This window comes from Pholis gunnellus, assembly GCF_910591455.1.
Source record: "Pholis gunnellus genome assembly, chromosome: 20".
Lineage (NCBI taxonomy): Eukaryota > Metazoa > Chordata > Actinopteri > Perciformes > Pholidae > Pholis > Pholis gunnellus.
In genome coordinates this window covers 8,492,455-8,515,591 of record NC_136547.1, presented here as the reverse complement: position 1 = coordinate 8,515,591, position 23,137 = coordinate 8,492,455, and the positions used below count along the sequence as shown (strand labels likewise).

The following is a 23,137-nucleotide window of genomic DNA, read 5'->3' as shown; positions in this document are numbered from 1 at the left end:
GTTTGTGTGAGTGATGTATGACCTTTGTTGTGCTCAATGAATTGAAAGTGTCTCTGCTGTAATCTGGTCCTGGTTTTTATAAATGGACGGTGAGAAACATTGCATAGTATGTATGACACAATGATACAAATTGTATTTATCTTTGATTGATGTATTGATTGATTTTCAAATGCTACACACATGCTGCATATGCAGGCAGAAAACGAGATGCAGCATCTATCACATTAAAGCTGATTACCTACTGCCCAAATGTGACAACAAAAATGTACTTTGATTTACTTTTGCACAACACGACGGTGTTCGACGTAGCCTTTGACACACGCATGTTAATTAAAGACATGCTGGAGAGCTTCCCAGGTCTGTCAATCTGGTGCCCCGGCGCCTTGTGTGGCGTGCCAGCTTTGCCACCATGCAGATTTGTCATCCACATCAATGGAAGTAATCAAGCTAGCAATCAGGGCAAGCTTTCACTTATTTTTTATTTTTCTGTCTGTCTGTGTCTTTCTATGTGTGTGTGTGTGTGTGTGTGTGTGTGGCATTCAGCTGCCCTCATCACAGAGATGCACATAAATGGAAGACAGGAATAGGCATCCCTTTCAAAGTATCACGGGTGAGGGAATCAAAGCTCTTTTGTCACAATAAGGCTCCTTAGATGCTATCGGTGTGACGACTGTTTGCTTTTTTTCACGTGCAAGTGAGTACAGGTTTCAGCTGACAGCCTATTTGAAAGGATGAATCACAACCAAAACGTGAACAGTAAGGAGGAAACCGCATTTCCATAGCAGGTGGCGTCAATACAATAAAGCGTCTTTGCATGCTGGAGCTACAATAGTTGTTGTTCCGCTTGGTTAAAATGTAGAAAAATAACAAAACTGAATAAACAAGCAGTTAACTTGTTTACTGAAATTAACAAAATTACTGAACATAAGGTGGAGGTTTGTAACAGTGTAAATGAAGCACCTACTACAAGATGCTAAAAAAGCAAACTGAATTTAACACTATACCTCCATCAGCCTCTCAAAGTCTCTCACGAGCTTCAAATATGGATGTACTGCACATGTCCTTTATCAGAATAACCTGGACTATCTGAAAATGAGTATATATTTGATACGTAGAATTCGGGTTTGTTGGAAAAAAATGTTGCAAAATGCATTTTGTTAGAATTAAATCCATCTAATCTGTGACGTCTGTGAGATTTTTGGTGAAATTGACAGAAACTTTGAGGTTACGACATCCCCAGAATCAATGATAATTGATGAAAAAGAGGTGAAAACAAAAAATGTTGCCATGAAAACCAACGGGGTAGAGCTACAAGCAAGCATCATAGCTCATCATAGCTTATGAGGTCATTGATGTGTTGATTGGCAGTGAGATGGACCAATCAGACGCATTGTGTGGACGGGACAGCCGGCGTTCTGCGGGGACTGAGAACGGAGAACTCAAGCTCAGTGTTTTAATAACTTTATTTGCAAAGTACGCTGCAATAAAACAGTAGAAGTTTGTTTGGGTGACATTGCCGGGGGCTTATAAATGACATAGTTGCAAAACTACATGCAAAAGTGACAAAAAGAGCTGCTAGGGATGAGAACAGGACATACAGTACAGTATAAGAGGCCACGGTGAGCTATAAATATCACTTGACATACTGTTCAACTCTGGTCCCAGACTCAAACTCTGGCTCATCCACTGTTACAACCTTCTGAATCCACTGAAACAATGTGTTTCTACAAAATCACTACTGACAATACCCCTAGCTCATGGATTATGGATACTGTTTTGTTCATTTATCCCAATTTGACACATAATATATCAACGTTATGAATTCCTACTGAAATGTACCAATCTGCGACTTCTGCACAGCACTTTAATAAACGTATCTGCTTTCAAATGTGCTCGGATAATATATTTAATTTGTGTTTCAACAGAATTTGTATTTAATGTGAAATAAAACGAGGAAAATTTGGACGATTCATTTGTGACATGGTTATGTGAAATGCAGGTTTCAATAAAGATTCATAATTACATTAAAGTAAAACAAAGAAACATAGAAACAAAAGGATAAAAAAAATATACTGCAGAGTATAAAGTATCAAAAGTGTATACTGTAGTTAAGTGTGTACGAAAGTGTATATTGGTACAGTGCAATTACATTTCTATAAACAAAAAAAGTCATTTCTAACCTTTAACATTTTATTTTATTGTTAAAAGTAGATTGCAATCTGAAAGCTATTTCCATTACATGGAGGATTTAAAAATGTCACTATTATAAAAAGGAGTCCAGTTAACACAATTAAAGTAAAAGATAAGTTGTTTTTCTCATTAATTAACACATAGTGCTATTGAGAGCAGTTACAAAAATGAAAAGACAAACCATAAATGTGTACACGCGCAGGCTTCAGTTAATGCATTGTGTCTCTTTTTGTCCCTGCCTTGCTATAAACGGACTGCAACGTTATTTACGTTGCTATGTCACATTGATTGATTTTTAGCCTGAGCAAATAAAGTGCCGCACTTTAGCCTTCAAACATGACAAGTCCAAACATGACATGAACAACAATGCATGTTAATGTCCGCTACAGGAATAAAAGCTCATCTCAAGTTTTAAAAAAAGATTCTTTGGACCTAGACGATAAACGTGAATGACCTGGTGGACACTAAAAATGGCGATGTGTTTGAGGAGTGTATGAGCCTCGTCGTCATTTTGCTTTTATGATTTAGTTTGAGTTCTACACTTTTAAATGTGACAAAGTAAGGTGATCCTTGTTTTCTTCTTGGCTCTCTGGAGAAAACATTTTCTTTCGTGCAGACAATAACAACAAGGTGAGTCACGAAAGATGTTCGGCAGACAAAGAATCAGCACAGCTCCACAAGGACTTCAAAACTACTACAAACTGCTCTCTCATTATATTGTTATCATATTGTGTCAGCTGTGTACGGTGAACTTAGTCTGCTCACAAAAACCGCAGTGCACTTTGTGTGGTGACGTCTATAAAGTTAAAATGTTGTACAACTTTAGAAAGAGCACCGCTCTGCCAACAAAAGTGACAGGCCGTTCCAAAGTGGCTGCTTTCCATCTGTCTTGCAGCCACTCACCATTGGCTGTCATATTAAAAAAGGCCCTGGCAGTTTGTTTAAACGCCTTAAAACTGGCCAAAATAAGAAGGGGTATTTCCACTGTACCGTGTAGTGGTATCCACTCTACTTTGTGTGTAAAAATGACAATAAAACAACTGCAGTTACAAAGGCCTCGTTACGTACTTTTTGGGACGTCTATGTGTCTTTGTGTGAAAGGTAACTGGATTTGCTCATTTAAGCCCGTCCAGGTGGTTTGAGTTCAAACGGCGCTCATGAGTCGTCAAAGTCAGGTTTATTAAACTGTGAAGCGGTGTGCAACCGCCTGGGAAGGGATTTTCAGGCCAGCACTTCAAGCTGATAATCACAGATCTGTCTGTCACATCACACAGAAATAACCGCACGCATCGGATGAATCGCCAAGAAAGTTTTCATGGCTGTAGACTCTTAGACCATTGCAAATTAACATAATTTGGCCTGAGAATCAACAGGTTTTTAAGTGTTCTTCAGTATCAAAGTAACCCTGTGATAGTCGTCTGTACATGCACAGGTACATTAAAACAGAGAAGTATTAATAGCTGTTTCTTCATGACTTTTAATGGTGCCAATTTGCCAAATTGTCAACAAATATAAAGCTTAAAGAAAAAAATGTTCTGATGGCATTAGCATCGTCATTGTGAGCACGTCAGCATGCACACTGTGCTTTAAGCATTCACAAGGCCGCTGGCATGGCTATAGAATCTTTTTCGTGTTAACATGTAGAGAGCAACCCCCTTAACTATTCATGTATTCATCAATTCCCATTCTTATACGCACCCTATGTGTCCCATTGTGCCAATACCGTCAATCAGACCACATTGTGTGGCAGCGTTTTGTCTATGACAATGTATATGCATGCTTTATGGAGCAGTCAACAGCTATCCAGCTGTGGAAAATTAAATATAAAAACATATGCGTCCCTGTGTTCATGCCATCGACAAAAGGTTAATCATAAGAAAAATATATATAACAGTAAAATAATCACATACGGTATTCTCACCGTTATTTAAATGACTCTACTTCTCGCGTTTTCTTCGGTGATTCTGACAAATACTGTTTTCACGCCATTCATTTTTTTATTTTTATGCTTCAGGAAGCATAATTGCCGTTGTTTGTTTACTTTAGTTATTCACACGCACTCAAGCTCGCCACAGCAAACAGGTTTGGATGGTGTTTGACACACATTATTTTGATTAAAAACCTGTTCAGCGAAGAGAGTACTCATCGCTGCGAGCACTCGGAGGTGACCGCCTGGTGACAGTGACATCAATAATCTCTTCTCAGGCAACATTCACCGACAATACACGGATGAAGATGACCGACAAGGACAATGGACGATCCAAATATTGGAGATGTGGATCAGGAGAATGATAACCACCTTATTATTACCCATAAATCAGGCTCTTTCAAGAACTGGAGACCGACGTTACTTAACCATGTATGACTCTAACACACAAAAACTGTTTCCCGGGGTTTAGGACATTGGCTATGTAGTCGTGAAAAAGCCAGGTTTCGGGCCGGGACATTTATTGTACGTCATCTTCCATCTCTCCACCCTCACTTCCTGTCGGTCCGTCGACTCTCTAATAAAGCTGCACTTTGTAACTGGAGTGAAACAAGTCGTCACCAGTGATGGGATGGGAAGGGGAGGGGCTCAACGTTTGGGACGTGAAGTGAAAGGGCAGGCCTCCTCAGTGTTGGGAATAAATAGCGTCGGCACCAGTGGGAAATGCTCCATTTGTTTAATGTGCCGTTTTCCGAAGTGGAACCCTTGTAATCGTACAGACATGGCAACCTCACCATGTATACCACCCCTCTGGAATTTGATCAGAGCTAAAACTGTTTACCAATGTTTGCAGCCTGACATTTATTGAAAGTGGCCTTTAGTAAAAGTCATAGCTAAAGCGTGAAGAGGTTTTCTGATGAGCTTCTCTACTTTCTGGGCCAATAAGGCAGACACTGGTGTGTTCAAAGAGCAATATATCATTCAGTCACATCAGCTGAGGAACAGGTGCAAACAATTATATCTGGATTTACTTAGACATGTGCAAATCACGGCTTTCAATCCAGAACCGTAATGCTTTTTAAGGTTTGGGATTGCACCAAGACACAGGATCACAAATGTTTGTGGAAGATGAAAAAAGGACATTGTAGTGTTTATATGCCTCTGTGTGTTTTTAGCCACTGTAGTGTATTGTGTTTAGGGGTGGTCAGTTAGTTGGTCCACCACCTTGTTCCAGACTAAAATATAAATTATTATTGGATTGACGAGGGTGGCCTGAAGTTTATTCGGCCCTTAGCTTTTTGATCCATATGAGCGGTTGGTCACCGTGAACTCTACAAGCGGTTTTCACTGAACTCATGACATACCAAAGTTAAAGTAATTACGTTCAGAGCAAAGCAAAGGTGCACCTTTTAATACTGTGCTCTTGTTGTGTGGAGGCCACTGATCTCTGTATGATCGGAGTCCATTTACAAATGCAATAATAAACTCTTGAAAAACATCTTGGTTCTCGATCTTAATTTCAGGTTTCCACCACAAAAACATCAAAGTTATAATAACGACTGGGAAACTTTTCTGAAAGCTTTGCTTTATCCAGCTTGAACCTTTCTGATGCTCGAATACCAAACTTCACACCAGCCAAAGCCTTCGTTCAACAAAATGAAACCCTAATTTAATGGGTATGGGTCTGTCAATGCACAGAATTTTAATCATCACATAATCGACTCTCATCCCGACAATGTGAACGCTCAGTCAAGTCATTAACATGGGAATCTTTCCCATCACTTCCATCCACCCTAAATGACCACGGCACTAGACTCTTTGTCTAGTTAGCTTACACTCATCTAACAACATTTTCATGCAGCCTGCTGTTAGTTTGGATGATTAACATACAGTTGAACCTGAAAATCTGGCCACTACATTGAGAGGAAACACTGAGCAGTGCCGAGACCTCGGATATCCGAGCAGCATGTATGTTTCCTTTGTGAACAATGTGGTATTATGGGCTACTGTTCAACCTTTTGCTCACATGACATTTGGGAATCTCACTGTCAAGAACAAGTCGGCTTTGATTTTGCCTGCCGCTTGTGGGAAACCGATGTGTTGTACCCGTCGCCGTGTCGCTGCCTTGGAGTACCCCAGACAGCGCAAGAGTCAGCATGACATCTCTGCTGTATGTGCCTCAGTCTGCTGAAGAGACCCCGAGGCCAACAGATGAACAGTCGGCAAAAGTTTGGCCAAACATTTTTTTTGGTTTCTGCCAAACAGTTTTTTAGTACCATACAGTTTTAAAGTACACTATCTGAAAGGAACTTTCTCCTTCAAAATAAAATACAAATGTTTCTCATTTTATTATTTTCGTGGACAAGCGCAATGTCCATGTGTTTATAGAAATATAACAAAAAAATTCTTCAATCAGAATACATGAATATTTCAACTGATTTGTAGAGCTTTTATTTATTTATTTGAATGTTAATACAATGGTTTTGGGTGGACATTTACATAATCTTGTTTTGTAAACCCTCTGAAATTAAAGCGATTTTTCTGTTGCTAAAATCCTCGAAGCCAGTCACCTGTGTCTGATTCTGAACACCGCAGTGCATCCTGGGAATTTGTTTGGGCCTAACACACTGAAACAGAGCGCTAGAGATAGCTCAATCACAGTGCGATAAGTACAACTCATTTTCAACAAGATATCAGGGACATCATTCCTCAGCGCCGAATACCATGTGGGCGAGTTCAGCATATTATCCGTTAGTAAATCAGATGCAGTCCGCCTGTAATAAATGTAATAATTGTGTTTGACAAAGAAATATGAATCAGGTCATAAAGTGCAGCATGTTTGCATCTCAACAACCACCACCTTTGTATGCAGAAAACCCATTTCAACAACGCAGATTCAGATCAGATTTGTTCGCTTATAATAATGTTATTTAGCCGACACAAGAGTCCAATAGAAAGTCTCACTCTATGTCTACAGGCCATCATTAATGATCAGTGCGAGTGCTGAAGAACAGCTTGCCTTCCTCTACTTCACTAAATGAGTGCCTACTGTAATGGTAAAATATGTATTAAGTATAATAATGGTAAAATATATTTTAGTATCTTGGGATGTTTTGAAAGATGTTGTTCTACTGATGGGAAAGTACAGAGATACAGGAAAAGATCACTGCAGTCCTACAGAGGCATTTAATTAGTTCAGGAAACCAATGTCCTGTCTTCCAAGGTTGTTCATATGCACACACGAGAAGAAGATGAAAGGAAACATTGTTTCTGACCTCTGTATGAGACTGACTCCCAGTTGATCGCACCTGGAAGACTCAAAATAATGAGCGGAACAAATCAACCTTTGTCCAAAAGCCTATACTCCCTTTCCTATGAGGTAACTAAAGGCGTGACCTTTTGTATGTATAAAACATGATGTGCCTTGTATTTCTTTGACAGTGGTTTGCACAGTTCACTGAGATACGTGTCTGTGTGTCCGCTCTCCTGCTTGCAAGCATTAAATTGACTCTTACTACTTTGAGCATTCATCAGACTCTGTTTATTTAATCAACTCTTATCCCGCATCTACATAGAAATATTCCACAACACTACATTTCCCAAGATGCACAGACAACATACCAGAGGCAGCTTGTATGGATTTTATGTGTAGGTGGAGAGAGCAGTCTTGATACTGTAAATACATCTCTACAGTAAGTGCAAGAGCTGAAGTGTTTTGAGACCAAACTCAACATGTCTTGTGGGTGCACTCTGGTCTATTGATTACATTTTTGCCAGTATCAGTCTCTTGACAATGTTTTAGACCTTTAAAAAAAAAAAAAAATAGAATCTGTGAATTAAATCTACGTCAGAAGTTTCTTTTGGTGGTATCTTTGCATTAAATCCTGTCTCGATCAATATCCATGGAGGGTGTAGATGGAGACCATCAAGCTCGAGACAGATGTAAATAAATTCAGGAACTTTAATTAAATGTGTGCGTGGTGAGAAAAAAAGAATATGGGTTACATGTAATAACATTAGCGTATCATAAGCGTACTGTGTCTCAGAAAGGATAGTAAAAATCATAAGAACAGAAACCACACATTTTTTTTATCCATGTACACATCTGCATGTGGCCAGTGTACTCAAGGCTTGATCCAGGAGCTCCTGGTAAGCAGACAGCTTTATATGATCTACTTTAATTGATGGAATGCCATGTAAAGTAGAGTTGTGATCATATTTACGAAAATAAAACAGAGGTGAATGACCCCACAAAGCATTTAGCCATTTGCATTACAGTCCACAGCTAATTATGATGAAAGCCTACTGTAGCACACGGTCAACATCGGCTGACGCATGTCCACACTAAACCACATCAGTGTGTGTTGATGCCAGTCTCTTGAATAACTACTGCACTACATCAGACTGTGCCATCCCTTCTCGACGCTGTTGGAGGTTTGAAAAATGCTGAAGTCAATCTTTTCCACAGTTTACAAATGAAGTATATCAGTTAATAAAGACAACGCCACTTCTGTTCTCTCTTTTTAAATACCTTCAATTTGCCTGCTAAAGGCCTTTGTGTGCATATAATTGGATTATTTTCTGACACAAAACAAATTGTCTCAAGGACAATGTCTCCCAGGAAACAACCAGATATGCATTCAACTCTGTGAAGACTTATTTTCATTTCAGACTTCTTGTTTTGTATTTTTGAACAAATATTTGTAAGGCTGCAACTAACGTTTATTTTTTATTATAGATTAATCTGTCAAATCTTAATTAAATTAATCGCAGACGCCCATAAACTAAAAAATGTGAGACGATGATGAAAAATGTCCAAGGAGAGTATTCAACCAAAACCCAAAGATATCTCACTTTATGAGATATGAAATCGTTTAACAAAGTACAAAATGTTTCAGTCGATCCACTAATTAATTAAACTTTTGCCATTTCAGCGTTATACAATGTTATCTTCATCATGTAATGCTGCTCTAAAATGTTCTCTTATTGGAGAGGTGAAGTATTTTCAGCTGAACAGTTTTTGACACATTGCTCTGCTGGACTTTGACTCAAAGAAGTCCAATGTGCTTGTATCTACACCAATGTTCATGTCAGATGGCCACGTGGGAATCAGCCCTCCGACCAGTCTAGCTATGTGCTGCAGCCGGTCCTCTATGTGTAGAGGAGAATATTCAGAGACTGAGAAGAGTACTTTTCTATGTTATTTGTATATTAGCTGTGATTTGCCTATCACCACTGTAATTGTTATATTCGTAGGGCTACAATTAAATTATTTCATTATTGATCAATGGTATGATCATTTCCTTTATTTCAATCCAGAAAAAAAAGTAGAAAAATGCAAATTACAATTTGAGATTTGACAAAATAAAATGTTGCTAAAACTAACACCAAAAATACTTAGTTTACTATCATGCAAAACAAAGAAAAGCAGCTTGAACAATTAAGTAATTATGAAAATGTTACAATATCATTTTGTGAATAAAACACATTTTGATAGAACTCATTGACCTTTACAACCTAGAGGTCCACAAGAATCCAACACTTCAACCTCTGCTATAAACCCCTGAATGCAACCTAGGAAATATCTTTCACATTTCAGTTTGGTAACTTCTAAAAATTGTCAAACTGAGGACCTTGAACGGAGCACTTATAGTATTGTAACATAAATTACTACCTGAGAAGACAAGATTCCTCAGCGAAGTCACAAGGCCGTTGATTTTATTCGTAAAAGTGGTTTTGAATTCGTCTATTTATTTGTTGACCCGGTATAGGTGAAGGGGGCCAGCATTCTTCCACTTGCAGGGATTCGGAGAAAAATAAATGTATTCAGAAATTGCAGAAATTGTTTGAATTTGTGTTTGACTGAAACAACACGGAGCAAGGAGCAACTGACCACGAACCACATCCAGTGTGGCTAACACACAGCCCACCATGAGACAATCGAGGACTGCAGCCGTGTTACGTGAGCTTCTGAAATAGAAACACGTTTTCTTTACCCCAGCTTTCCAATTTCCCTTCCATTCTCTGCGAACATACCATAACATGCCCATCGCCCACCACTGGCATTAAAGTATATAATACGAATCCTGAGCCCTGTAATTCAAGCCTTCCTTTAATTCTGTGGGGAAAGAATGAAAAAGCCCACCTGGATTATATGATGTGACCAAAGACGCTGTGTTGGTGAGAAAGAAAAGAAAACAGGAGGATAATGCCATCTCTTTTACACTACTGACAGTGCGGCTCCGATCCAAAGGGATTATAAACAACTCAAACAAGCAGTACTACTTCAAACAATAAAATACCTTATTAAACCTCAACATGAGAGGGCCTTTGGGAAGGGAGACTTTTGATGTGTACACAATCCCTCCAGTAGTGAATATATTTAGTATAGCACGAAGAAAAAGAGCAAATCACTCTCCTGCCTCCATTCTTCATTGTGAGGGATATCAGGAGCCAAATTCAATAACTTTAGATCATAGCCTAATCCATCTCTGAATCATCACATAGTCTTTGCATAGCCTTAGCCCCTCGGCATAATTTAACACTGTCAGACTATGAACTCATCTCCTCCATAGAAAATGAATGGGCTTGGGTCCAAGAACAGGATATCTTCACAAAAATCCCTCAAACCTCTCTGGAGCCACTAAATTTAACTGACTTCGGGCTGTGTCAGAGCGATATCTGCTGGAAAGACAGAAATAGACTGAAATGGAATCAAATTTTGTCGGATTGGAGGTGAAATCATTTGTTTTGCAGCTTTAATATACTTTTTTAATAGACCCTAACTAATCATACGGCTAAGGTCCTACTGGCAGGAAGTAAAGTTTATTACAGGTAGTTTGGAAATTGTTGTAAAAGTAGTCACTTTTATACGTGTTTTCATGGAATCAATTACATAGGAAGAAAAGGAAAGGAAAATGAAGAAGAAAGGGATCACTGGCTAGCCATATAAAAGAACATGTCCTTGCTTTGTCATTGGCATAAACAAACTACAGTCCACTATGAGAAAGAACAATTATTTACAACACAACATTACTGCACCACCCAAGATTCACTTATCCCTGTTGTCCCTGAAATTGAATGAAGGCTTTGGGCTAAGAGAGTGAAAAGAAACAGAATTGATTCAGCCACCAGCTCTTTCCAATACGGTTATTGTGGTTCTGAATCCCATGAATCAGCCCCGAGGCTCCGACAGTCTAGTCCTGACTGGATCGAATTTCCAAAATCAGTCATGCGGAGTCAGTAATGAGGGGGTTAGTTTTGTTCATTGAAGCAACCGAAATCTAAATAGGGCAATTATGTTTTTACAGGCATGCCTGTTCCTCGGATGAAGAGAGTGAGCGGCAAAGGTCACTTTTTGCATTCTGATTATTTACTGGATCATTTGGATGCCAAGCTCAGGCTTTGAGTGAAATACCATTTGAACAAATGACAGGCTCGTTTCCCCATCTACGCCTTCTCCAGTCAAAATCTCAGCTCTCGGATTGATTGGCATAAATTTTGTCGTTCAGACTCCCAGCCAATAAATCCTTGTGACTTTGGAGATCCCCTGACTTTTCACACATATAAAATATATATATATGTATGTATATATATATATATACACATACATACATATATATGTATATATATATATATATATATATATGTATAATCTGCCAAGATTAAAAAAGGTTTGTCTTCCAGTACCACATGATTGATAGTTGAGGCTATATGGGAATATTTTTTTTTCACATTTCTACAATGCAATTAGTGACTATATGCAATTAAATGGAAAAAAAACTGTAATGTATTCTACACAATGACTCAAACATGCGAGTCAAAGATAGAAATCATGATTAACGCAATCAAGTGCACTATTTATTTTCTATCCGTGGCCGTTCAAAACAGAAGAACAAAGTAGGCTTTATCTCTGTGCACTCCTGCTGCCAAGCCTATTTTTTTCACACAATGAACCGGTGACAGAGATCTTGGGCTGCTACCAACATGGTTTGCAACTGATGAAATACACCTCCAAGAGCAAAAGGTACCGAGGCACCATTGTGAATCACCAGCATTAGTCCGATGACTGGCCCATACAAAACCTTAATTGCCTGGTGTTACTATGCATGGATTCTTTCTCCACAGAGCAATGAGCCGCTGCATAGCCTATCGCTTTTCAAGTCACAAAACATTAGCTGGAACCAGAACCAAAAAAGTAAAAAAAGAAAAGAAAAAAAAAAGATCCGACCACATTATTAAGAAATACTTGCAAACGGTGACATGACATCCTATGAATCTTTTGAAGCCGTTACCTGAGTATGTTAACGAAACCTTGTGTGATGAATATATATATATTTATATATAAATGAAGAGCACTGATATGGAGGTAAGCACGCCACGTTTACTTTCAACACAGCTCAAAGGGAAGTTTGTGTGTGTTTGCCATGCTTTCAGAGCAAATGCCAAGTAAGAAAGCTGTGGTAGAAAGGCTATACTAAGAGCTTTTCCAGTACATGTAGGTCATTTCTGCTCCCTGTGGAAATAAAGCCAGTTTTAGGATTAGGGGCTATGATTCATTATGACTGAATTTAATTACAGCGAGAGGTGGCTAATGCACCCTCCGTTTTAACATATATCCATTGGATGGTAAATGTCTAGTAGAGGGTGTGGGGGTTGGGTTGTATAAAGAGTGTGTGTGTGTGTGTGTGTGTTGGGGATGGAGGAGGAGAAGAGGCTTCAGGTTATAGTAGAGCTGGAATTTTAACACGTTTACATGTGCACACACAAGCAGATTACTGACCGTAATCAAGTCAAGGCGAGAAAGTCTGATAACTCGTTTTTGTATTTCTTCTCCTACCATTTCCAAAAAACAGTCAGACATCAGAATCAACCCTTCGTGCACTATTGTAAATACAAAACAATAGAGTGAATGGCAAATTATTATTAAGACTGTCTACCATTGATATAAATGAAACAACCAGTTAATTGTTACCAGAGATAAGGTCGTGCTGTGTTTTTGTACCTTCAAATCTCAATATCAATTACAAAAGTGGATTTTTGTAACAATGTTAACAGCACGTCTCCAGGGATGGACCTCCACTTTGGTCCAGGCTGAAATATCTCAACAACTAATAGATGGATTGGCGACATCTCGCGCCATCATTGCATCAAAATAACAATTTGTTCGATACTTTGATTTATTACCAAATAACTGCAAAACTAATGATATTCCCATCAGTCTCAGTTTTGTTTGGTTTGGTTAAGTTTGCATGCTACCCGGGGATGCAACCGATATGGAGTTCCACAGAAATCATGTCTCAGGCCCATGCATTTTGCATTTACATGCTACCACTTGATCATATCACTAAAAAAACACAATTATACCCTTCCTTTGACACTAATGACACCAATCAACAACCTCAACATGTGCATTGCACAAATCAATAACTGGATGGCGTCAAACTTACTCCTGTAGAAACTTGGTATTATCTTTGACGACCACCTCAACTTTGACCAGCATCATTAAATGAATTAAGCTGCTTACAGTTTGACCATTGATCCATTATTTTTAGTGATTTCATCTTCTCTGCTCACTTGCTAGCTTTCTATTGCATTATGTGGGCTTAAGGTGTAACTGACTCAGGTTAGAGTTTACTGGGGAGTTAATTGGTTGTTGTGACAATATACTGTATATACTAAAGATCAGCCGCACACCAACTTATACATCTAATTGTGTTTATTTTATTCATAATCACATATATGTAATTATTATAAACTATGTTCAACCAAATCATAATTTCTGCCCAGATTTTCCAATTTTCAATCTTTCCGTCTTCTCCCTAGATACAGTACCCTTCCTTGGGAATCATTAGTGTTCCTTTAGTGGTATTTTCGACCGAAGCATCACATGCAACAAATCCAAGAAGCCCAGATGAGGTTATAATATACCAAGTAAGTTGGTTTCCCCTTCACAAATCTACCTCTGTTAATCAAATTCTTCTTCTTCCCTTAACATGAAAAATGACACCAGGTTTCTCACTTAGATGGATGTCTCAGAAATTAGTCTACGGCTAAAAGTGGAGTACAATCGGATTACTATGGTGCTTCGATGTTTGTAAGAGTCGATGGAGGTTTGATAGGTACTAACCTGGGGTCCCATAAGCAACAGAGGGTAATACAGAACAAACCAATCTAAAAAAAAAAGCTTGATTCTTTGAAGATGAGGAAACTCAATATTGCTGCAATGATCCTTTAAGGAAACATTTATGATTCTGTCTGGTGGTGTATCAGGCTGTATGAAAACCAATTTCAGATACACTTAGATCGAACTGCTTTAATTTCTTACTGATGTGAAATGTAATTAGTCAGTGCATGAAAAATGATCGCCCCTTCATAATGTCTTTGAGGAAAAAAAGTCAAGCAGCCTCTGCACACAGATGCCTGAGCAACATCTTTTATTTTTTTTCTGTTCTCTAACTAATACTAAATACGTATATCACAAAAGGTAAATGCTCTTCCAACCTCTTATTTAAACCACACAACCTTCTAGGAGGAACAAGTAGCAGACATTTAACTGACTTCTTTGTTATACATGAGCTGCTGTTAAGCCCTGCCATGCTTACATTATTCATTGAAATGAAGAAGAGTGCTCGATACCCCCAATATACCAAACACAATAGTCTCCGGGCCACCTGTTATCCATTTTGTAGAGCGAAAATGGAGAGATTTAAAAACGTAACTTTTGTGTATTCATGGTATGTCTGTACTCTCAGCACAGGCGGAGAACCTCTCTTGAATTATTCAAGGTCAGACTTGTTGGGGATGTGGAAAATCCAATAGATCAGCACTTCAGGAAACTTCCCCATACTCAGACAAAAAAGGCATATAAAAGAGGATTCAGACAGAAAACCTGAAATGAAAAACAACTCCAATCTATCTCCCAACTCCCTCTTGCCCACAATATTCCTTACTATTTCATTAAGTTACAGTATTACCAGCGACAAGAAAGAGTTTTCATCTCATACAGTACATCCACCAAATGACACAATGACGGACATTTGTTTTTACAGAGCCATAAACACACCTCCATAAATTTGAAGAATTGAAGGCGGGAGGTGAGACAAGGGGAGAGTGAGTAAATCCAAGCTCTAAATAACAACTCAAGTTTGCCAAAAAGACAAACTGCTTCTGCGATGAATGCAAACACATGTAGCGTAAATCACGGTACAAGACCAACACTCCTTTTTCAAAAATGACTGGGATGCCTTTGTCGCTTGCCTACTTTGTCTTGCACAGGTCTTTTTTTTTTAGAAACATGTAAACAAAGGAGAAAATGCTGCTGTAGTTCATTTCATGCACTGTGTCTGGAGAACAGCAGTTTTATTCGACAGATTTATCAAATTTAGAGTATGCAAGCTACCCACTGAAGCAAATTTGCCTTCAGAGTTTATGGGTCAAAGCAGCTGCAGGCCCACAGTCTACCCACTCAGGTGTTTTTACTGATGTTCTCTGATTAGACCTTTCTCAGGACTGCGTAGGCAGGTACAAATTGTGCTCGAATGACATTTCTCTCACTCTGTTGTTAAAGGTGTTAAAGGCACACTGTCACCATTATCATTCTTACAAAACAGTTTGGTGATCATGTATGTATATGTCTAAAAGCTCCACCTAACATCCACCTGACTGGAGGTCAAATCAGCCTCTTGCATGGCTAAATTTAGACAGCCTTGAAAATAGAGATGCAGCGCTTGATCGGTCCCACCGGTCGATGGTCAACTGATTGACCATGACCATGTCGTATAATACCTGCCAAAAATAAGCCGTAGAGGAACATCCTTTTGTTCTGTCCTGTTTGGGAGAAAGTTAATTTAATAGTCAATGTTTTATTATGAACATACAATTGGATTTCAATTTTCCATGAAAAAAAAGTTAAAGAAAATGGAAATTGACCATATTTGTATGATCATTTAGTCTGTACACTCAATATTTTTTTAAAAAACACCCTGAATGTGCGATAAATTCAACATTTATTTGGCACGCAACCCCGTTTTCTGAACTAGATAAAATAAAGAAAAAATGTAAAGCCCCCGTCATCACTAAAACCACTTATAAAGGTTTGTGACTGTATTTTGCATCTTGTTTGGTTAAAGTGGCTTGTTTTGGTCCCCCATGTCTGGCTTAGTGGGGTTAATCAAACAAAATATGGTTGCCCACACGCTAAGATGAATGTGTCCAACTGTGTAAACTTGGCAAACCCATAAATCTGTTGTAAAAATAACAATACAATCAAAAACAACAATTCTAGCATCTTGAATGTGCCATCCACATGAAGTGGAAGAAATATTTACAGACTTGTGCAGATGTGTCGGAGCTGAAAGCTAAATTTGATCTTTTTAACACACTTTTAACACAGTTTTTATTGGGCGTTTACACTACGTTATACTCTACACTGTCTTGACTTTGTCCTGACCTCTTCGCTGGACATCTATAAATTGCTCCGCTGATGTTGACTCCAGTCTTGGCCCCTATATGTGAGAGAAAGTGTAAACAATGTTCCTCTCCTGTCCTTCCCCCTACCCCGCCGATAACTACCCTCTAGTCTAGTTTACACTGCTGTTTTCATCCACTTTGATTCCCTGGCTCTGATAAAGGCTTTCCCACCATCCCAGAGGCCCCCAGGATGTCTCATGAGCTCCCCCCTCTGTGAGCTCTTGTCTCTGGGTGCCGTGTGTATGATGTCCCCTCTGTCAGCTTGAATCACCCTCCTCTCCGGCTCAACATGCTGCTCTCGCCGCTCCCCAGCTGCACCGCTGTGTTTGCGGCACCAGCGAGTGTGAGTAGGCGACGCTACTGAGACTGACCTTTGCAGCGGCGCCCTGTGCTCTATGATTCCAACCCATTTGACAGCGAGCGTCTAGTGGAATGCTAATGAAGTAGCTCGCATAGTAACATGCTATGTTGGCTCCATTGTAATTATCTGTGGGATTATCCCTGATGCCCATGATGCAAATTGTTTGATTATTAAACTGAATTTCTGTCATGCACGACACCAGGCCCCTGCTGCCAGGGCACAAATGACTCATGATGCACACTCGTGAAAATGCGTAATCACTGGTTGCAAAGAGGAAAAGGGAAATTTCCTGTTTCCTATGTGAGAGAAGTCATTTCCTTTCTGCAGTCTCGCTGCAGTCTCGCTTGACGACAAGCTATAAGAGATTCTACCATCAAGCGATGTTTGCCATTGGAGGTTTGTTTCAGTCTTCTGTGAGTGTGAGCCTGACTGTGGCCTGAATTATGAGGTGATATAAGTCCAACTAGTACTCTGATGGTTAGCCGGATTGCCAACTTTGAAGAAATATCTATAAATAAAGTGAGATTCAGCATAGGGGCTTTGACTGTGCTTGTACCTCAAAGGCATTCTCCAGTCACTTGAATTGAAACTGATCCATGAAAAAAAAAAAAAGAAGGAACAAAAGTTATTGAATAGAAGAGGGGATGTTCCAAAGGGTAAAGCGAGGGAAGTCGGTGCATTAGCAAAACAAAGATCCAATCAAGTGTTACAATAATTGCACGCCTGCTAACGTTGCTTATTCAGCAGAAGCTACAGATTGGTGCGTTTCAACACTTGCAAATATTTAATCACATGAACACCCGGCAGAAAATGTTAATCACATCATGTTTACAAGTAAGTGTTTGTTAAGTGGATGAGTCGCTCCGGCGTTTGCGCTTGTTTAAATATGTGCGTGGCCAATTTGCAGCAGGGAGGCTGTGCAGTTTGTTCTTTAATGTATGTTTCCAATGGCTTGATGTGACTGCAGCTGATTCCAGGCCAGTACACTTACCCGAGGCAGAGTGCCAAGGCATAATAGGACATTTGGTTGTGAAATCCAGAATCTGACAGAATGCATTAAAGCCAAGCAGACTGCAGATGCAAAGGGAGTAGCCAGGCCAAAGTGATGACTTCCCATTTCCTACCAACTGTATCATATTTCCCTTTGCTTCCAGCCAAACAAATGACCAAATTGTGCGGCAACTGTGCCATTGTTTGGACACAGAGTCCTATTGTTTGTCATATTAGATACCCGCACACATCTGACTAAAGCAATTACCGTTTATGTCACTCTATGTCACTCACTTTTGCCTATAACCGGCTGGAAATTTGAGAGCCGAGTGAGAAGCTTTGGTCGCATGGTTTTTATTTTTCTGTTTTCGCAGAAGCGACATAAAAAAATTCATTTCTAGTAAGGTCATTCTGCTGACATGGCAGGACCTTCCACGTCGCTCACACTGAGTCACGAGGTCAGGGTGTCCCGCCCAGACTTGCGGCGGCGGCGTGCCCTTGTGATACCAAACAAACACACACCATGTGACAACTATGATCTTAGGGAACAAATAACGCGACAGCCCCTCAAGCGCCCAGGCAGTCTGCTCTGCCAGCGGGGACTAAATTAATGCGATTTTTCATATTTCTGAAAGGGTTAGATCGCAGCTTGGGCATGAGGTCAGATGTAAAGATGTCACCGGTGTGGCTTTATACACGTTGTCTTCGCCCCCTCGACTGCTAGGGCCACCACCAATACAAACACACAAATACAAAACAAGAAATCAATCAATACATGTGTGGAAAAGAATGGAGAGAATAGCTATTAGAAAAGAGGTTAGAAATGTGTATATTCCACGTGGATAAGCAGGTCTCTACACATATATGAATAAATAATCAGCTTGTTTGCGTCCTGCGGGATTTACCGACAAGAAAAACAATCAGACACGAGCATGTGTAAAATAAATGAAACACTTAATAAAATGTACTGGCCTCTCTCCTGCAACTTTCAAATGGCACACATAGGGCAAGGAGACAACATCCAAATCAGAAAACAGATGTTCACGAGCAAAGAAATACTCTCGCCACAAGTCAGCTAGAGTAGATATCTGGGGACACACAGACAAGATGGGGTTTTTAAGATACTGCGGACGGCTGGACAAGAAGTGACCTTTAGCTGAACTCCAGCAGTGTCACAAAATACACTCGCTCTGGTTTGCTCTCCTCCAGCATCCCAAATAGAGGAGAACAATAGGACAGTCAAATGTACCCTAATTCCAGCTGGAGACGCTAATCCAGTTCAGAGACGGCAAGGAAATGGGCTTGTGAGAGCAGACCCGGCAAATACATGCAGATGAGAATGATTATCCTGCAGATGAGCGGAAAGATGAAAACTAATTTAATAATAAGACCAGAAAATTCTCCAAGATAACAGGGATCTGGAGACCAATCCGAGACCCATCTGGCCCGCGCGGCACACAATGGAGCCGTTTTACTATGCGGGAGCTGTCCACTGACAGAGCGGTGCTGAAAGCTTTGTGTACACCGAGCGCTGTGATGTAAACCAGCAGGTTTACAATGAGCAACTTCAACAAATTGTATATGATTAAAAGGAGAAATCCTAAAAGTTTTGGATATTTGGATCGGAAGGTAACATTTTGAGGTACTTGTGCCTGCATGAGTATTTCCATTTTCTTCTACTTTATACTTCTACTCCTCTATATTTCAGAGGGAAATATTGCCATTTTTACTCTTCATATATTTGACAACTCCGAAATTATTTACTTTCAGTGAAAAGTAACTAATTTCGGAAGGAAAAATTTGACTTTTACTAAAGTGGACCATTACTTGGTACCTATTCAGGTTCTGTATTTAAGCACGTTTGAGGTACCTACATTTTACTTGACCACTTCAATTTCATAATATTATTTCAGCGGAGCGACTGTGGCTCACTGAGTAGAGAGGGTCATCCGGTAACCACAAGGTTGGCGGTTTGATCCTTGGTTGCTACGTGTCCTTTGTCAAAGTGTCCCTGAGCAAGACACTGCTCCCGGGCGCTTGTAAATACATTTTAGAAGGAAAAATTGTGCTTTTTACGTAACAGTTATAGCAACTAGTTACTTCCAGTAGTGGACTGTAACTTCAGGTTCTGTACTTAAGTTACTGTACTTTCATTCTACTTGACTCTTTTACATTTATACTGTCTTGTACCTGTAAGTATTTTTAAACAAGTACTGTACTAAACACATTTATAGGTACTTGTGTTTGTATTTTTACTTGAGTATTTCCATTTTCTGCTACTTTATAGTTCTGTCACTACATTTCAGAGGGAAGAAATGTACTTTTTACTCCACTACATTGATCTGACAGCTCTAGTCAATTTGCTGATTGACAAGAAAGGACGACAGGCTCAGCAGCCCAGCAGTATATAAAGCAGCGTAAAACAGCTCATATAAGAGCAAAGTGCTGCTTACACAACATATAACATAATTAATAGTCATTTTCAGATTGTGGTATCTGAATACTTCTTCAACTGGTGTGCATGCATTTTTTTACCTGAGAAAATGTGATCCATAACAGAAAAGCAGTGTTACCATATCTCATGAATACATGATTAGTCACTTTGTCGCTGCACCCTCACGTTAACTAGCGCCATTTGTGACACAGGGAAGGTTTCAAACATATTTATCTGCCAAAACATGCATTACTTTGATCTATCTGGTAGAACACCTGCTGTATAAAGACACATTTGAGTAATATATATATATATATATATATACTGTACCTTTTTTCTGGGGACTGATTACAATGCAAATTACCCTGTCTCGTTGTACACCGGCATCTAAACTAAACCGCGTTTATACGAGCACATACTTCAGCCTGGCTGGGGGGAAAAAAATGCAGAATACCTTCCTACACCGTCTGTTCATATTTCATTTGTTTTACATTTTATATAGGGCATTGGGAATATGTACAACTCTGTAAAACACTGCTGTGTCCCAGATTTTGCAGGTCATTATGGTAAGAGCTTATTGATATGTGTATCGCTGTACAGGTGCACTAAACCTGGTGCCAGACCTGCAAAAAATAGGATATGTGTGAATCAGTTCATCATGAGGGTTTCTTTTTCTTTTTTTGTTATTTTATGTGCGTGTAGCAACACATTGTGAAGCCGTGCTTGTACTGAAACATTAACAGTCACAGATCGCTTACCTTGCCAACATATAGTGGTTCATTTCCTGTGTACTCCTCCAATACGAAGAACTGGTTCCATACCCAGCTGCGTTTGTGCCTGTGCAGGGCCTCCCAGGGGTCTGGATCAGAGTGCGGGGACTTCTCCAGATCCCCAGAGCTGGGATTCAGCCCCCAGCAGCCCCTCTCCCGCAGGGGACAGAGGAGTGCCAGGAGAGCCAGGGCTCCGCATATGCCTGAGCAACACCACCCCATCATCTGGGCCCCCTCCAAAAAGCACCGAGGCCAGAAGAGGAGCAAAACAAAATGTAAAAGAACAAATAGACAGCAAGAAATGAAATGTCAAAACCCTCAAGGTTTTATCCACACAGTCCTGATCTTGTTGTTCACCACAGAGCACGAGCAGTCAGACCCTGACAAGAGCGCATGGGTTGAAAAAGAGTCAAGCTCTGCATTTTGCCATGTTGCTCTTCTTTTTTTCCTGATTGGAGAGTAGAAGTGGGGTAATTCCCTCCACTTAGGAGCCAGGCAGTTGACATTAAAGCTGGGTAACAGGGTCAGGGGCGACCGGGCATGGCTTCAACACACAGGCTGTATAATTGGCACCTATCAGAACAGAGAGAGAGAGAGGGAAGAGGGGGGGGGACAAAAAGAGAGAGACAAAGACATAGAGGAGAGAAGAGAGAAAGTACCGTCAGCAATATCGCCCCTGTGACCGCAGTCACTTTAGACAGCAAGTAATGTGCTTGCTGATGCAATGATAATGACGTTGTTTCACCAATCCTGAGAAGATTGGTCAAAAAATGAATAGACAGTGAATATTGTACGTGCAATAAACACGGCGTCCTTCACCTACACGCATGGCGAAGAAAAATTGTCCCGAGGTCAAGATGCTAATGAGGGTAACATGGAGGGGGGGGAAATGACAATGATTTCACAGCGGCTCAAACAACAGTGGCCGTGTGGAATAACAATCAAACGGCATTCATCTGGCTCCCTATTATCCGGGCTTCACCTCACCAAGGTCGTTATTTTGTCACAGTTTTTCTCTCTTTGTGTAAGAGAGTGGCGTAACGGCGGCGGGAGCGCGCCGCTCAAAACTAACAAGCCACATGATCTGCGCGGCGGGCTCTCATCGGCCCGAGATTAAAAATAAATCTGGTCTGTCAGCAGCATGACGGCCCGAGCGCTCCTGACCTCTACTCCGAGCAGTCTGTTCGTCCCGGCCCGGGCTCACGCGAGGGGATCTGTCTCCCTGCCGTCGTCATGCCGTGACAGATCCCCCAAGATGCCAGGACATGAAGCCCTGTCAGAGCGCTGGAGAAGAATCAGCTCCTGACAGATAATGTTCTTCATGTCACAACACATCCAGGAAGTCCCGAGCAGTTGAGCAATTACATAAACTTCCTAATGTAGTATCGCTGGTATTATCTGTCTAATTTGACGCGTAACAGTGACTTCCCTCAATGTATTATTTTTGAGGGAGGAATATGAAAACACGTGGGAGAGCTGGCGGGCAAATTTGAAGCTATATCTTGGGATGTTACTGATTCAGAAATGGCATTTAAACTTCAGGAGGTCTCGTAAAAGCAGTCGTTTAAAAAAACAGAAAAAAGAAAGCTGAGAGCTTGACCACACATATTTATTTCCTCGCTGACCTCTCTTTCTCTCTCCTCTACGCTGAGTATTGGCAGGGCCCTGGACTAGGAAGGTAATTACTTTGGCATAAAGTGACCTCTTTCTTCCCACACAGCTTCTTCGGTTCTCATTTTACTTCGTCTCTGTTCCCCGCAGCAAAATAAAAACGGCACACCACAACATCCTGTGGAAGCGATTTGCTATATTTCAAATTTGCTGTAGCAAAAGTAATTATCCGGTGCTAATAATCAACGCGGATATGAATACCATCGGCGTGATTGTCACCTCTGCAGACACCTTGTTGTTTGCGAGGAGCACCCCAAACATTACAAGTTCAAATTGTTCATGGAAGCATCTTGAATTATTTGCCCCCCCCCTCCTTCCCTTTC

General features: G+C 40.2%; 1 protein-coding gene across 2 annotated transcripts in view; it reads right to left on the bottom strand.

Annotated features, from left to right (window-relative positions):
• Positions 1-21,368, bottom strand: part of LOC306712379 (cadherin-7-like) — a gene marked incomplete at both ends in the record, with an annotated part of 81,686 nt that extends 60,318 nt beyond the window's left edge. For both annotated transcript variants that reach the window (XM_079181627.1, XM_079181628.1), the window contains one exon: positions 21,132-21,368. In XM_079181627.1, the coding sequence (XP_079037753.1) occupies positions 21,132-21,368 (237 nt within the window). The remainder of the gene's footprint in view (positions 1-21,131) is intronic.
• Positions 21,369-23,137: the final 1,769 nt, after the last annotated feature.